This window comes from Cryptomeria japonica, chromosome 6 (assembly GCF_030272615.1).
Source record: "Cryptomeria japonica chromosome 6, Sugi_1.0, whole genome shotgun sequence".
NCBI lineage: Eukaryota > Viridiplantae > Streptophyta > Pinopsida > Cupressales > Cupressaceae > Cryptomeria > Cryptomeria japonica.
The window spans coordinates 495,636,573-495,654,879 of NC_081410.1; the positions used below are offsets into that span (position 1 = coordinate 495,636,573).

General features: G+C 35.0%; 1 protein-coding gene across 2 annotated transcripts in view; it reads right to left on the reverse strand.

The window, feature by feature from the left end:
- Positions 1-5,777: 5,777 nt before the first annotated feature.
- Positions 5,778-18,307, reverse strand: part of LOC131052753 (uncharacterized) — a 204,757-nt gene continuing 192,227 nt past the window's right edge. Inside the window, exons 8-9 of one of the 2 annotated variants that reach the window (XM_057987346.1) lie at positions 6,347-6,455; positions 5,778-6,208 (exon numbers count right to left, since the gene is read on the reverse strand). In XM_057987346.1, the coding sequence (XP_057843329.1) occupies positions 6,387-6,455 (69 nt within the window). In that variant the 3' untranslated portion in view covers positions 5,778-6,208; positions 6,347-6,386. Of the gene's footprint in view, positions 6,209-6,346; positions 6,456-7,977; positions 7,999-18,307 lie in introns of those variants that run through there. The other variant, XM_057987347.1, reaches the window with a different exon arrangement.

Consider the following 18,307-nt stretch of genomic DNA (forward strand, 5'->3'; position numbering starts at 1 on the left):
TACATGGTTGTCTTCGTTAACACTCTCCTTCCACCCAATTTGAAACCTAGTTGGTTTGTACCTATTTGACCCTCCATATTACTAACCTTTTTTCTGTCCTTCAAGACCCCTTGATTGATTCATAATTGAAAGATATCATGCACAACCTTTATGTATAACTCCAAAATGTTGAAATCTTGTAAGTACCAAATAAGGTTCTTCAAAATGACAATGGATATGGATGATTATTATTCAATCATCTTTTTAGCCTCTTCATCCAATGGTAAAAATGTAGTGCTCTTTCTAGTTTAGGTGTGGTGGTTGATTAATTTGAGTGTAAAAAACGTTCTTTATCTCTAGAGATCATGGGGAAGAATGTAGATGCAAGTATAAGACTAGTGGTGTTTGCAAGTAAACATCAAACAAGATAGACTATGTTATTGTTCTATTATCACAATGAATTTTAAGGGGGAAGACGAAAGGGTCAAGGAAAAGAGTCCATGTAAAGGAGGGAAGCACATCTTTCCAAGTTGTACACTCATTTAACAGTCCACTAATTTGGTACAATGCTTGTATGCCCCACTTTTCTCTTTTTTATATCTGGGTAAAGTGTTGTTACAATGTTGACAATATGGTTGTCACTACTTTAGCAACCATTGTTATTGACTACTTAATTTCTAACACTTTCTTGCATTCTAATGTGTAACTATTGTTCTTGACAAACCAAGGGAAGGGTCCTGAACCCTTACATAAAGTAGAGATTAACAACAAACATAGTTACTGAAATCTCAAAATAAAAGTCCAAAGGCTAACCATTAGGCTAATCCAAACAATGAAACAACACAAAAACAACAATAACCAAAAAGTGGGACACAACAAGGAAGACCTAACATAAAGAGTTCCAATTCTTGGCAAGGTACTAAAAGTCTCATCCCAAGTAGTAACTCACAAAATCAGCTCCAATTTATTCTTCTTTTTGGTTCCCTACTAATCATTTGCCTTGTTATTCGTATTCCTTTTGTTGAGCTTAGATTGGACAGTGACAACCCTAATGATGAGTTTTCTCATGCTCCCATCAGTAACTAGGACAAGTTCATTCATTTCTTTTTCCATCTTGACAAGTCTATGTTGGTAATGTTACATTGTCTTATACATATTGTAACTATTGTTGTGATTGTTGCTGCTACTATTATTCAATTTTATATTGCCATTATTTGTAAACTTTGTTGTCTAACTATTTTTATTGTTGTTGTAGCTAATTGATCCAGTAAAAAAATATAGATACTAAAAAAAATTATAAAAAAAACCCGAGCAAGCCTACCCTCCCAACCATACCAACCATGGACAAACAATTCCATAAAATTAGGGTACTTCTCCACTTTTCTCCCAGAGTTATTTAAGTATTAGCAACAGATTTAGTATATTAAATATTAGAGTTGAGATAATTTACTCTGTGTGTGTGTGTCTGTGTGTGTGTGTGTGCATGCATGTGCAACACATCAAACTTTACTTGGTTTGAGCTTTGGAAAAAAAGACCTAAACAATATCTTCAGCCTAGCATACCACCTCTTCGTCCTAACTCACTTGGTCTCAACCTAGCCCAACTATATATATTATTGGTTCAAGCATTTTCAAGACTAAACGACACATCATGTAATAATCAAAATATATGCAAATCACCTCTTACACCAATAAAGCCTTCCAAAGGACTTCTTACAAAAAATTAATTTATAACTAATCACTAACATGAATTTGAATTTGAAAATTCAATAATGGTCTTGATTTTTTAAACTTTGCTAGCCACTTTATAAATTTTCTTACTATTTATATGAACCAATTTTTGTTCTAAGTTTTGGTTGTTTTAAGTTCACTCAAACCATTTTTTATAAATTATATGACACAATAAAGATCTCACAAGGTTTTACACTTGAAATTATAATTCTAAACATTATTGATCATAACAAACATGCAATAAAATACCCCAAAGATCTTAGATTCTTTCTAGATACATTACACAAAAACCTCCAACTACCATTAGTTTTAGCCCATATGCTTGTTGGCAAATGTTGTCATCGATGTCAACTAGGTCAAGTAGTTGTAGGTTGCAAAAGAATAAATATGCACAAAAGAATTGATTTTCTGTGTTGAAGAGGTGAAAATGGCTTGGGTTCATGCTCCACATAGACCTCACAATGTGTTGGATCCATCGCTTTTTGTTACAGATTGAAAAATGTGAAAAATCCTTATGTCTGTCAGTTTTTGCCATTTCATTGGTCAGATTTGTGGTTGACCTAGCTCCTTGCGAAACGTTAACTGTTGGATGGATTTCGCCATTTCCCGGTCAACATTTTTTGTTGACCTAACTCTTGTGCAAAATGCTACTATGACTTGTCAGCCCCACTTCATGTTTTCCAGGTGGCAAATGTTTGTTGGCTTGTTAGGGTTGAGTTGGTTGCATGTGGGTCCCTTTCCTCTATACGCTCAAAGTGTTTTTCGCCATTTCATGGTCAAAAGTTTGTTTGGCTTTTGAACCCTTGCGAAACAACGAAAAGGTTATGTTGACTGCGTGTGGGCCCTCTTCTTTTATGTGCTCAAAGGTTTTCGCCATTTCGCAGCTAAACCCGATTCAAAAGGTGATTGTGACCCACGAAACTGTGAAAAGAGAATTGTGACCGCAAAGTAAACAAAAGATGTTGCGATGAGGGTTAAATGATGTTTTCGTCGTTTCTCGACAGTGACTGCCAAAGATAGTTAACTGCCTACGAAATGGAGATGAATGTTGTGTGTTTTCGTTGGGTTGCGGGTCAAACCAACCAATTGACCCGACCCGTTGCGAAACCACGAAAGGCTCAAGGCTTTCACCATTTCATGGAGATGACTGCCAAAATGATTTAGCCGTCAGAGATTCAACGAAAGGTTTTAGGTAAAACCCTACTTGTGGCTTCTGATCGTCTGAGGTGATTTTGACGCCATGTTTGCATGCCAATAGACACAGAGGTCCACGTGGTTGTTGACCAAGTGAATTGGACGTTGAATATGAAGACATGTGGCTACTAGGTGGTCTAAAGGAAATCTTATTTGCAGAAGTCGATGTACATGATGCACTTAAATGAGGTGGTTGTCAATCCAATCAAACCAAGTTGAGGAAGGATGGAGAAGGCATTAATGGCGTTCATGTTGCAAACCATTGAGTGGCTCAAAATGATCGACATAGAGAATATCAAATCTTATGGGCAGATGAAGATTACTAATTTCAATCATCTGAGTACAAAGAATGATCAAGCAACATGAAGGATGCATTTAATGAGTGTGGCCAATCTAAAACAAAGAATCAAATATTATGTTGTGTGATCCCTCAGAAGTTAAAAGATTTTTTTTTAAATTCTATCTTGGAGGGAAAATCTTATGCATACTGAAATAACCAAATGAAGAGGTGGTTGAAGAGATTTGACAGTGGTAGATGAGGTAGCTGAATTGGCAGAGGCAAACAAGTAGATGGTGATAAAAAAACAAAGAAGTGTATTCAGATGTTATGTGTTGTTGAAGGGTAAAGATTGGAGAGTATTCAAAAGCAAAGAGTGTGAGACAGCATTCAGTAAAGATAGGGTGTTAAGCAGAAACAAAGCATTTAGCTAAGGGAAGAAAAACAGAGAGCAAAGAGCAGCACAGGAGAGAAGATAATCAAGTGGAGGTCAAGAACAAATCAAAGGAAGAAGTTTGAAGGCCCAAAGAAAATACATCAGAGAGACATAATCAATAAGTGTAATTCATTCAAACGATGAGGGTTACAAAACACATTGGTAACAAGGAGTTTATTGTATTGTAAAAAATTGTATCATGGTATTTCTTTGAGTGGGAGCTCAAAGCAGGGGTAGGTGCTCCTTTGAGTAGGTTCTCATAAACTTCAGGGTTTGGTGCTCCTTAGGTTGGTGCCCAAAAATATGTTGTAATCATTGATTATTTATTGTGAGGCTGGATTGGAGAGGTAGACTCTAGCAACCATTCTCATCGAGGTTTTTCCCACATTGGGTTTTCCTCGTAAATCTATGTGTTATGTTCTTGTGTGTGTATATGCTCATAATCTATTTGTATTCTCACTTGTGTTTGCACACCTTGATTTAAACTTCTAAAATATCACTGATTCACCCCCCTCTCAGTGATCACTTGTGTTCTTCAATGCCAATGATTACACATCAACTCCCTTATTGTCAAAATCAAGCACCTTGAATAGTGTCTAGACCTTGACTATATAAAACAATGCAAATATGTGCCAATATTACTTAAATAATTTGATTTAATTTTTGAATCATTAAAGTGCTAAAAATGACTAAATGTATTTATAACATTTGAGATTCAAATGTAATATAAGCTCAAATTAAATAAGAAGATATAATTTTTTATACATTTGATTTTAACCCAAGTTGTTGATTAAACTTCAATTAGCTATGTAATTAATGGCTTTAGCTATGGAGAATTTAATCCCCTTAAGATTCCTTAAATTCTATGAAGTCCCCCTAGTCCACTTAAATACTATTTTATTCACACATTGAGAAATTATGACCACATTCTAATTTTAAATAGTGATAATCACCTATACAATAATGATTATGGCATGATTTAGAGAAGTTACATAGAAATAACTGGGAGATTAAGGCACTTCTTGTTTCCATGAGGGTAGTCTATATATAGTGTGATATGAGTCCTATTGGAGAAATTTGGGTCTAGTAATTTGTTATCTTGGGTGGTTTTGTAGGTGATAGGGGTCTCTTAATTCTAGTAGGTATGGCTAACAAACAAAATATAGAAAGGAAAGAGCATTAAACGTGGTGGAGTCAACCAATCATCTTAGGTGTTATTTTCATTGTAGGAAGAAACACTAAGGTTTGTTTGCAAAGTAGTAGGAGAGATGGGATTGGAGTTTGGTAACAAGTTAAAATTGACACTACATGGGGATTTCTGAACTAATTTAGCTCATTTTATCCTAGATACGGAGCATAGGGTTTACTTGTTGAAAATATTCTTACTTGATCAGTTCAAAGATATGGAGGCAATTTAAGTTATAAAGGAGCCTTTGGGAGCAATGTCGAAGGATGCATTGGAGCTTGAGTAGGTAGAATCCATGAACTTGACTATAGTTCAAATGTATCGACAAAAGGAACCATAAATACTTCATAGATAAGTGGGAATCGTGTGAGTCTTTTTCTATGACACAAGCGAAGTGTTAACAATGTTGTGTCACCCACTAACATAGAAGCACAAAAGTAGAGAGTGACAATTTCATTCCAACCTTCTATGTCAACTCTTTGCATCATGCTAGACATCGTAAGGATAAGTATTTTGGTCCAATTTTTCAAAAAGAACCACATAAATGGGTGATACCCCTAGTTCGCTATTATAACTAGAGAATTTTGTACTTGATTAGTTAAATGTTGCAATTGATTGAGAAATGTGGCATGTTATTTGAAGGTGGTGATGTTGTGTTGTTTTTTATTTGTTCTGCATGCATATTCTAGCACGTGTTGTTTGCTAGCTTTCCTCTATTTTGTTTGAATGAAAATATGATTATTTAGAGTATAGGTATAGTTGCAAATGTTAGTTCTCTTGATCACTTGTGACAATGTGATCAAAGGAGAAACATGTATTAAAAAAATGACAAAAGAAATAGTATTATAACACATGCCATAAGTTTTCTTATCTTTTGTGATAAACAAGAAATTTATTCACTTTATCTAATGACAAAGAAAAAAAAAAAAAATAGTAGTTAATACAAAGCAGGCACAAGTTTTTGTTCATTGAGGTAAAGTTAATTCTGCAGGAACAAATATATTACTTAAATGCTTCTCCTCTTTAGAACAATTTTCAATCCCCTAAAAATGAAAATCATCGGGTACATTAATAAAACTGCCAAGTGATAATTCAATACTTTACTATGGTATTTCTAGTTATCAATTTGCAACGATGGCAAATACAATAGCTAGACCCACTCACAAACTTATAGCTACTTTTATTCCCTGGACTAGTTGTACCTTCTCCATCTTAATTTCTAACATTATTCTAATGAGTGTTGCCTGTGGAACCCTTACACCCGATAAATCATTTGAAACAATTTATATATCTTCAGAATCTTCCAACTACCAATTATTGGCCAAAACAAGCACAAACACTTTATAGCCTCAAACCTGTTCATGACATCACTATTAGGCCTTCTTCCTACTTTCACATAGATTTTCTGGACAAGAAACAAGAAACTCTTTGATAAGTAACCTATCTAAAAAGTAAGATTAGAATAATATAATAGATAAAATTCAATATAAATCATCAGTGGGAAATATTAGAAAATAAATTCTCTTTTGTGGAATCTAACAACCTGAAAATGAGGAAAGTTGCCATTTCAAGAATGAAAGGGACTACTTTGGACCACTGCCTTTAGATGGCCCAGCCCGTTCAACCATGACATCATAGAGCTGCTTTCCATTCTACAATATAAATTGGATATTAGTCACCTACTACAAATACTACCAAATTTAAATTTTGGAACTATCATGAGCTTAGTGTTGAAACATATAAAAATCAAAATAATTCCATTTGATGCATCACAAAATCCAATTGAAATGTTTGAGAAAGGCTTTTCTTATATCTTACTGTTCATCTTTAAATACTGAGTCTTTGTCCATAAAAAAGTTTATTTTGAAAGATTCCTTCACCATGTGTAGTATCTTAGACCTGGAGCTTCCAAATATTTTGTGGTCAAACATAACAATTACATGAGTAATGACATCTGTGATGCATTTGCCTAAGAAAGCTGGCAAGTATTTGCGAATTAAGAATCATCGACCATCATTGCACTCTCCAAATACTCCAAGAACCCAGTGCAAGTAATACATGTATCGTATTTGAGTTTTGGGGGTACCATAAATTCCTTGCACGAGGCAGCAGATTTTGTTTATCTTCAAATATATATATATATATATGTACCAAAAAAGAGTTATCTGAAGCAGATGGTTATCAGCATAGCAGCCAAAACAAGTGGCCAAATTATGGACAGTAAGTGATCAAACATGAAATATGCAATCTATCACTAACAGAAAGACACTAAATCTAAGCTCAAACATAAAACATTAGCTTCGAGGTCCAAAATCCATCTTGCAATCTCCATTAAGGGGCAGTGGCAAAGAACAATTGATCAGGATTAAATTGGGAAAATATTGAAATCTAATTTTTTTCAAAATTTTCTATGTTTTAGTAAATTGCAATTTTGAGGGTCTTCGGTGCATTTTTGGACAAATGTTGTGCGCGGAAACATGAAGAGACATCTTCGATGTTTCCGAAATTTGGTTCTAGATTATTTGAATACCTTTCCAACGCATCAAACGGTTTGTAATTCGGAGCTAGGATGAGAAAGTTATGCCTTCTCAAAGTGGACTAAAATTTTATTTAGTTTTTTTGATAATTTTGATAGTTTTAGTAGTTTAATTGTAATAAACATTATGGTGACTCTTCGTTTCAATTCCAAGGGATTTGTGTGACCCTTGGGATACATTCGACTTGTATAAACTCCAATTTTGAATAGAATGGAGACAGTTTTTGGTTTGCAATCTTCTTGTTGTCAATTTTTGTGTTGAAATCTACAATACCGCAGGTATCACACCAGGTATTGTAATCTGGTTTTTCATAAATCAGATCAACAATCCCTTCCATTAGACTGATAAAGATTTGAGAAAGATAATGCCATGCAAAACTTATTTTACAAAACAACATAGCAACAATATTATAGATAGAGACCAGCACCAACCTTCTGAATTCCAGACAGGATGGACCATATAATTGTAGGAATAATTTACACTGTAGAATGAATACAATAAAATTAAAAGGCCAAGATTTTAGGAAACGCATGCTCTAAGGAAAACTGATATGAAACTAAACATACATTTCTATCTACTACGAGAATCAATCCTGGTGGATTGTGCAAAGATGCTCATAAGTCAAAAGACCTGGCTAACTTTCCCATGGCTTTTATAGCTGCAAATGTTTCCAGTACAGAAATCAGTATTAAATGATTGAAAACATTCCTCGGGCATTTCTCAATACAGAAATGAAAGAAATGTTATAAAGGTATTTCTGAGCAGTCTCCACCTGACAATCTGTTTTTCCTGATGGTCAGAATTCATGCACACAAATGCACAAACACACACAAAAGTCACAAATGTGCACACAGATAACAGCCGTTTTATCTGTATTTGATAGCATACCATTTTCCTTTTCAGTGACTTCCTTGATTTGCACAGCACATTGATTTGTGAAGTACTCTATAGTGCACCACATGGCAACAACTAAGGCTATTTATTTTGCTAGACTCTACCTTTGACTTTTTTTCTTTTAATAATATGTATTTTGGCTGTGGAATGTATTTTGATAATGAAATGGATGTATGTATTATCGAGGCATTTCATTGAATATGTAATATGAATAATATGATGATTTAGTGTATTTTTGGATTCAACTGTGTAAATTTTCACTCTCCTTTATGAAAGATATAATTTTTTTCCTTGAAAAATCATGCATCATGAAATATGATCCAAAACATTGAAGCAAAAAACCTTTACACAGTTCAATCTAGAATTACTTTAAATCATCTTTATGAACTTCAGAAAAACCATACCTACTAACTATTCGATGTTAAACAAATATTTTTTTTCCTCTAAAAAAAACTATTTTTTTTAATTTGACACAGCTGATAATTTTTTCCAACCCACATGAGAACAATGCAATACTAATTTTTTTTCGCTGATACAATATTTATTCTTACATGTGTTGGCCAAGGCCTTAGGGTTGAATGAGCTGACAATGGTTGGGGACTGGAGGAGATCAAGGCAAGGATAAGTTGCATATCCAGCACTTAGGAATTTGCTAAGAGAGGGTAGAGCTTTTGTCCTATCACAAATAGCTTTTGAGGATTTCGTCTCGAAAATCCAGACGTGCATATACCGGATTGTTCAAACAACATTCGATGCCTTCAAATGAGCTCCTCCATGCAATAAATAGGTGATGGCGGAACAGGTCAGCCTCAACAAGAAAATAAACATTCCAAACCAATCGGCCCAAGGAGACAAATTTATTTCATATTATTAATTTAATTAATATCTTTATAAAAATATATAGTGTTATTATTAAATAACAATTAGTGTTTCAGAACACTTTATTTTTAGCTACAAAATGAAGCAAATATCTATGATTATTTGGGGACATAACAGCAAGAGACATCATCACCATACCTTATACGCCGTACTCACTTCAGTATGATTTCCTATGCGATTTCCAGTGTTATATCCTAGATACTATAATCGATAAAGTTTCAGAAAACTCTAATGAATGTGATCAACTAGTGAAGAGTGTCTAAAAAATCAATGTGGAAATGAGTTTTATTGTTTTAATTGGCAATCTAATATGTGAAAATCAATATGGAAGCTTATGTATATTCATTGTTAAATGCATTGCATAATTAAATAGATGTAATTAGGAATCAAAAATATTATTTGAATTATTATTTTCAAAAAGGAAAAATGTCAATGGGGTTTTATAAAAAGGAATTAGCTCATTTTATACTTACTCGGATTTTGAGTTTTGGAAATCACGAAATCCTCTTTATGCATGAAATTTGAAATTTGATTTGTGGAGTCAATTGTGAGGGGAATTTGATGAGAATTGTTGCAAAAGAATAGGATTGGGAAGGGGATTGTGCCGTGGATTTTTCTTTTGGTTTGGTGTGTTTGGAGATTTCAAAGTTGGTACTAACTCGAGGTAGGAACCTCATTTCTCTCTCATTTCTAATTCTTTTCAATTCTAGTTGCTTCTAAATGATTTAAATTGTTAAAAGAAATATTTCGTTTGTTTAAATCATTTCATTTGAGTTAGTAGATTAATTGTTGTGAGAATTTTTTTAGAATTTTCCATTTTTATGTCGTGACCATGGCCAATTTTCTCTAGAATGGATAATTAGGGGATTTTATGATAGGAGTAGGGTGTTGGGCACCTAAGGACAAAATGAGTACTCCTAGATTTTATGTATTTTTGCATTTTGAATTTTTATGAATTTTTGAGCTATTATAATGGAGGATTGGTCTTTTTCCTAGGTTTTGCTGAAAATGAGAAAGTGTTGAAAAAAGGATTGTTTGTTAAATCTTGATAGATTGTATTGTGGAATAATAGATATATAATATGAATTTTGAAATTGGATCAATTTGGATTCCATATCATGTCATTGTTGATTATTGAGAAAATTATGCTTAAGTTTCTAAAAAATTGTAAAAATGTGATATTGTATTGTTGATTTTAATTTGTCTCTATGTTCATGGAGAACACGATGAGCCTAGGGTGTGAATATTAGAGTTAGTCATGGGAGTGGTTCCCAATGGGGGCTGAGGCACAAACTAGCTGCCAGGATAACCTATTGGGGAGTTATGAGTAATCGATGAACACTAAAAACTAAATAAAACATGGGTAATGAAACTATATAAAATAATGGATGCTCCTCTCATGCCTAGCATGCTAGTATAGGCTTCAAATGAGTTGAGAAGACTTGATCGTCCGTGAGGCATTGATCAGATATAATCGAGTCTCCTTGTTTTGTTGAAAGGACCACTCAGTTCCAAGTGAACCATCCCTTCGTGATACGCAATGACACTTGTTTCGTGACAGCTAATATCTAACCCCTATGTAGCTTGAGTAGCCCCTAAGAGATGTATCATTCCTTTCCATTGTGGTGTTTACTCTATGATATTGTATGATGTGTATACTTCATGATTGGTGTGCGTAAGACTATATCCCCCTTGTGTACTTCATGATTGTTGTGTTTGAATCATGTGATTATCTCCATAGCACAGTGGCATGGATCTATGAGTGCCACATGGTTGGGTGGCATGTGAGACCACCATTGGGGACCAAAGGCATTGGCATCAAAGTCAACTTTGGACTCTCTATCTACTCACCTTTCCTTTTATGCTTTTAGGTTATTTCAATTTTTGCAAATGTATAATTCAAGGACCTTGCATCCTATGCTATGTAATTTGTATCATTGTATATTGTGCCATTATTGAAAGGAGTTGTAATCAAATGTAAATGAAAATGATTATTATAGTTTGTGTGTATCAGTGTTGGTACCAAGCACTAGTAGTCTTACATCTTTCCTTCCATTTCAAAATATTGCTTTATGGTTAAAATGTATGTAGGAATCTTACTCTGGGTTCTAAAATTAATCTGGATGTGTTAGAACCATCTTAGGGGGTATTGTAGACCCCTCACATTGTCGTCATAGCTTCTAGTGTCGTCTTGTGTCATGTTGGGTCATTCTAGGCTCATTTTAGGATTTTTGGGACATCTTGTAAAGGCTTGTAAAAGTGTCATAATTGTCTACTCTTGCATCTTTTAGCTTAGGATGGGAGTTTAGGATGTGGGCGAAGTCATCACGCATCTCCCCATCCTCTCCTTTTGGTGTTGATGGCGTCTAGTGTTTGGGGGAATCAATCTTCTTCCTTCTTCCCCAAGTCTTTCTGGCATTTGTGTATTCTTGAAGCTTCACGGGTACCTCTAGCCTAGTCCACTTAGCCTATGGTGTCCTGGAGACCAATCCTTGCCTTTGGATTGCTCACTAGCCAAGACGTTTGTACATCGAAGAGGACTACAATGCGGGAGGCTATCTTAAGGACACCAGTGCCCACAATGGACACTAGTGAAACTAGAGGACTACAATGCATGCTAGTGTCCTAATTGGGGGCCCTAGTCCACTTGGGGCTCCAGTGTCCTCGGTTCTTTGTTAGCAGGCTTTTTGAGGCGCCATATGGACAAACCTAGTTCTTGAAAGTTGTTGTTTGGGTCCTAGTGAGTCTAGGGAACCTCTGAGGTGGTCCATTTGTGTTGTCAATGAAAAGTTAGGGTATAGATTGCATCATTTTGTGTGCTTGTGTCTATAGGAGGTCAATCGTCACACCTAGGACCAAGGAGATGGTGAACTGTCGTGAGAAGTCTTGTAACATCTTGTGAAGTCTTGTAAGGGTCAAAACACCTTATTGACCATCCCTAAGGTGTTCCAGGCCTTTTTCAATGGTTGGTAGGTGTTTTGGAACCAAAGTCTTCGCTTGTGCATTGTCGAGTTGCGACAAGATGTCGTATGTTCATAGTTTGTGCTAGTGATCTTTTGATAGTTGCAAATGCTTATCTTAGTTGTTTAAAAAAAAATTTGTTTCATGCTTTATTGGCTTATTTCCTTGGGGTTCCTTGGTAGGGCATTACACCAACAATTGGAAACGGACATTTTCAACTTCTTGGTTGGAATGGGGCAGCAACCATGTCATCCATTGAGAAGGTCCTCCCTCATTTTCTAAGTCTCTATAGCTTTTAGACACCAAAATATTCCATATTGAGGAAGGAAATCTGAAAATGAATCTAATATTGATTCAAGATTCTATGGCAAAGTGATCACCTCTTGAATGACACTTGTATTGCATATTTAAGAACAATAATTTGATGGCTCCAAAGTTTATTATTTGTACTTATTCAAATTCCTTTTAAAAGTTATGCAATTTAACAAAGGATGCCTCTTTTTGAGTCAATATGCAAAACAAATGGCTTCAAGAAGATGGAGGACAAGAAGGGCATCCAAGAGAAGCAGACACTCACGTCTTGAATGACACTTGTATTGCATGTATAAGAACAATAGTTTGACGGCACCAAAGTTTATTATTTGTACTTATTCAAATTCCCTTTAAAAGTTATGCAATTTAACAAAGGACACCTCTTTTTGAGTCAATATGCAAAACAAATGGCTTCAAGAAGATGGAGGACAAGAAGAGCATCCAAGAGAAGCAGACACTCGACTTTGTCTTTTGTCTCTTCCTAGAGGAGAGGGATGTCTCATTTTGGCTTTTTCATCAAGAGGAGGTAAAAATCCACAATTTTTCTCTTCATTACCTATGCCATGAAGTAGCTATTTAATGATAGGGGATTGAATAACTCAATGAGAATTTGGAGAGCTTGTTAGTGATCTATGGGATTGGACATTGTCGTTTCAGGATAGTTGTATGTCCAATAGGTCTATGATTGTATTTGTCATTGGTAATAGTGGATAAGGAGGTTGATCGCCTCACTTTTGCAAGAGTTTCTCCTAGAATTCAAGTTCTCTCAAGTAAAAACCCTTGTCTCTTCAAGCAATTTGTTATTTCCTCACATTATTTTTCATTAATTATGTATGTTGGAGACTATTGTATGGTATAATCATCTTAGTCTATAGATCAACTTATGTAGACTAAGCACAATAGTTGGATTTTGCTAACAAACTTTACTAATGTTGAACAACTATAAGCACTTTAGAGAAACCTATGAGTTGCTTCAAGTGATTTGTCTCTTAAAAAATTCATGGATTTTATGGAGTGAGATCTTTCTCACAGCAAGATGTATATTAGTTTTTGCTAGCAAAGGCACATTTGAACATAAGTTTGAAATTTCAAATGCCTAATCCCTTGTTCTACTATTCATTTGATGCATGAGTTTTGGGTTTGTCTACCTCAATACATAACATAGCTTTGCTAGCAGATTTGCCAATTCTTAAATAATTATGTCTATCCTCAATTATGATTGACTACTTCTTTAGCCAAATGATCCAGCAATAGTATTCAAGTGTCATTCTCTATGAAATTGAATTCCTTTTTTTCAATAAGAGTATTTATTTTACGATAGGCATATACTATGAAGATACAAAGACCCATAGAGAAAAGTCATGATGAGCAGCTTGCATAGGAAGCAAACCAAGCATAGATACCTATATGTTTAAGCATAGAGAAACCAAAACATAACATATTAAACTTAGGAAAGACTAGTAAAATAGAAAAACACTATGTTGTCAGTTTTGGTTTAGATTTGGGTTCAAGGTTTAGGGTTCGCTACTTTTTTTTCTCAATTTCATTACAACTAGGTTTGACTAAGTGTGTATATATATCTATTAACAATAAATGTATAATATATAATAAATTACAAAATACAAAACATACTCAATGTATTTATTAATATTAATATATTTGTAATGATGAAAAGTGCATACCTTGCTGTTTTACCCTTCGTTTTACACCATTTTATGTAGGTAGCCTAAGTACTTTACCCTAGCACATGATTTTCATTGTTTTGACACTCTGACTGACCTCAAACTCAAATTGACTTTGAAAACAAAATGTCAAACAATTCCCAACTCCAAAATTATTTGTTACACAAAGATGCTTCTTGGCCTCTAAAACCCACATCCCAAATCCCCAATTGCATTTTCTCACAACACCCTCCCTATGTGTTGAAAAATGTAATGTCCCCTTTTTATTTGACCTTATATTATAATTAAATGATTAAAATTTAAGTTGACAAAGAATAAATAAATTTAATGACAATTTATTTTAATTATTTAATAAAACATTTAAGCAACTTTAATGGTTGATTAAGAGAAAATTTAATAAAGTCACTTTGTTATTATTTCTCTCAAGTTCAAATTAAATTAAAAGAGAGGAAAAATGAAAAGGAAGAAGAGGGAAAGCCAAGAGTCATCTCAAGTGGTTTTAAAAGAGCAACTTGGAAAGCCAAGAGTCATCATAAACTTAAGGAAAGTTTTTGAAGTCTTATAAGATGTCAATATTCTGAGGTATTTTATTTATTTCCAAAAATCAAATTAAACTTTTAGAGATTTATATTTTATTTAAATGTTAAATGATTTGATGAAAAAGAAATATTAAGAGTCTCTAAAAATCTAAGAAAATAATTGACTGGATTCATATAAAAGAAAAAGAACTTTTAACATCCACAATACTAAACATGAATAGCCTATAAGACTTGCCATCATTATTTTTAACATTTCAATTATTTTCCTATACAAAAGATGATGAGCTCCCTCAATATTAAGCACTAGCTGCTTTCTGAATATTATTTTTCCCAAATAATATTCAGAAAGCAGCTATAATGATGACAAGTCTTATAGGCTATTCATGTTTAGTATTGTGGATATTAAAAGTTCTTTCTCTTTTATATGAATCCAGTCAATTATTTTCTTAGTTTTTTTAGAGACTCGTAATATTTATTTTTCATCAAATCATTTAATATTTAAATATAATATAAATCTCTAAAAAATTAATTTGATTGTTAGAAATAAATAAAATACCTCAGAATATTGACTTGTATAAATAAGACTTCAAATAACTTTGGTGCATATGAGATTTGATTATTGCTGGGCGCCATTTTGGAGATCAACGAAGCTTTGGTTGATGAAAGAAATATGGAGTCGATAAAGCAAACCCTATGTTAGATGCTGCCAAAAAGGAGGTCGTGGATTATTCTAAGGAACTCGCAAGGCTGTAAGATATTCATGGGAAGAGGACTCCAGCCCGTGGGAGAGTGAGGGTGGTCGAAATGACCCCTAAGCCAGGCGTTTATACTCTGCAAATATTATGAATAACTTTCTTGCCCGATACGTGAGGACTCCTGGATCATTACGGGTACTCTAAAGTAGGCGTTTTGACTGTCTTTTCCATTCCAGTTGAGCGCATAGATAAAAGAAAAGACTAAGAGCTTAATGTTGGATGTGGGCTTCTTCTGCAGACAGAACTATTCTTTGCTGGCCGTGTAGTCATTACTTTGGGATGTGGGAAATTGCTGGAGGACGTGGAGACGATTTTCTGTGTGCTTGGTGATGAAATGTATCATTTCTTGCTACTGTATATTCTTAATATGTGGACAGTTACAAGCACATTATTTTGCTGATTCTTTGTTCTGGATAGCTGTTCATGCCAGTGTGCTGTTGCAGACTTCTTTATGTCAGATTGAACGACAGCAAACAATTTTATTATACCCTCTGGTGATTGCTGAAGGTTCAACTTATATTTGCTCAAGCTTTGAACTGCTGGTTGTGCTGGTTGTGAACTTGCTGCTACGAATCAGAGCTTCACACACTAAGGAACAGGCACTAGGCATAACCCTGCTGTCTGCAAGGTCTTGGCACCACTATTCAAAGTTGTAAGGGTTCATTTGGAAGTTTTCTGCAAATAAATGGAATAAATTTTCATAATATCCTTGTATGCATGCTGGTTGATATATGCCCGGAGAACGAGCTAGACTATAGACTGCTGTAGCTGTTGCAAGAGGTCAGAAATCAGACCAAAGTCTCTGTAATTTTGTAGCAGACCTTTGCCAGGTGCGTGGTGATTTGATTCCAGCTTGGAGGGGTGTTAAGAAGTCTTTTAACCTCCGATATAAATCCGAACACATCTGCAGCAACTTCTGAAGCAATAGCCACCTTCAATTGTAATAAGGGTTTATGAATTAAGGAGGTCAAAATTAATTCTGCATATTTCCATGAATTATTGCAATTAACCTGCAAAGTCTGATTCGGTGATAAAGTCTGGGTTTACTTTTTTTTTTGAAAGCATTTGCAAGTGTAATTAAGAGTAAGTTTTGAAGCCATGTTATTATGCCATAAATCAATGCAAAACTGAAACCATAGAAACTTGCAACAAACTTAACTTGCTCGGCAAGCTGGCAAACTGTTTGATAAAATTACTCAATGAGAAATAGTGCAAATTTGGGGTTCAAAACTCAGTAGGTTTAGGTTTTATTTAAAGGGATGGGGGGCTCCTTGTGGGCCCACCCATCCCTTTTTTTAATTAAAAAATGTGTTCTTTTAAAGTGGTGTCCAAACTTTGCCTGGGCTGTAGGGGACGGCTAGCTATCCCTTGCGCCCCCTACCTGTTTTTGGCATTTACCAAAAATGTTTCCTGTTTGCTGCAAAATAAGGAGAGGAGGGGATATTTCCTGGCCGTCCCCCAGTCCCCGAAACGTTTTGGGTATGGGGACAGGGGTACAAGGTGAGGGGACATGTTCCTGTGGAACATAGGAGATTTGTGAATTCGCCACCACTTTTGAATATTCCACTTCTCTGTCACGTTTGCATCCAATAAGAGTGAAAACTTGAGAACCCATGCAGATTGCACCCATGAGTAATCCAAAAAGTGTAGTGCAGCAACATTTTGTGGCCTGAAAACCGGATAACCCACGCTGATTGTGCTCATGTGTAACCCAAAAGTGTGTTGAAGCGTGCACTGAATGACCTGACTATCCATCAAGCTGAAAATGTGAACTTTTTTGCCATTTACAATGCTCTCAAATTAAGACACGTGTTGACACTTAAAAAATTGCTTCTATGGCTGAAAAAACTGCATTGAAAATAAGGCATATGATGATCTCACTCCATGCATAGTCATCAAGAACCATAAACGCGATGTGCAATTTCAGGTGTTCAGATGCCGAGCTGAACATTACTTACTGAGATGTCATAGTGAAAAGTGTCAATATGCTGCAATGACAAATCCTCAATGTACAATGTGATAACCATGTTTGAAGAACTTGAAATATGAATCATGATGCTCCCCCCATAGGATGAGTGAAGAGCTGCTGCAAAGGTTCCCATGAAAAGAGAACAAAATACACAAACCTATGTATAGTGCTACTACGAAGACCCTACTAGAAAGAGATACACAACTCAATGACTCCCTATTCATCATGAATATCCATTAAGTCGCCTTTTCAGGTTTTCAACCTTAATGGAAGAGTTTCTCAACTTACAATTTAAGGGCAAAATGTAATGTCCCCTTCTCAGTGATGTGCATTCAATGGTCCATTGGCCTATTCCGGAGACCCATAGGCTATTTGGAAAGGAGAATTAGGGTTTCCTATTTTCTAGGAGGATTCTTTGGTGTTTTCAAGGGGTATATGTGGGAGTTTGATAGTTTGTATTCTGGATTCCTTCTGGGTTTTCAGAGAGCTTTAGGATGGTTTGACATGCATCTGCATCGAGTGACTTTTTCCAGACTTACTATTTTTAGTAAGTGCTACGGCTGCTCAGAATGTGGTTAAATCACTTTGGAAACACTTACTATTTTTAGCAGTATGCTATTTTTAGTAAGTACTATTTTTAGCAGTTCTATTTTTAGCAGGATGTCAGCAGGCCTATTTAGATGGCTATTTTCGGCAAGTCAATTTGAGCAGTTGGTCTTCCAGCATTTTTTGGTGCTATTCTTGGCAAGGATTCTACAGCTCAACTCAGTGGCTATTTCTAGCAATATTATTTTGGCAAGATCTTGTATTCACTCAGATGACTATTTTTAGCGGTTCAGTTCAGAGCTCCAACTCAATTCAGTTTTGGTGATTTCCAGCACTTCAGTCTCCGGCTCAATTTGGCAATAATCAATATTTGAGGAGAAGGTATTTTTAATATATTAATACCTTAGGCATGAGGTATTAATATTTGATT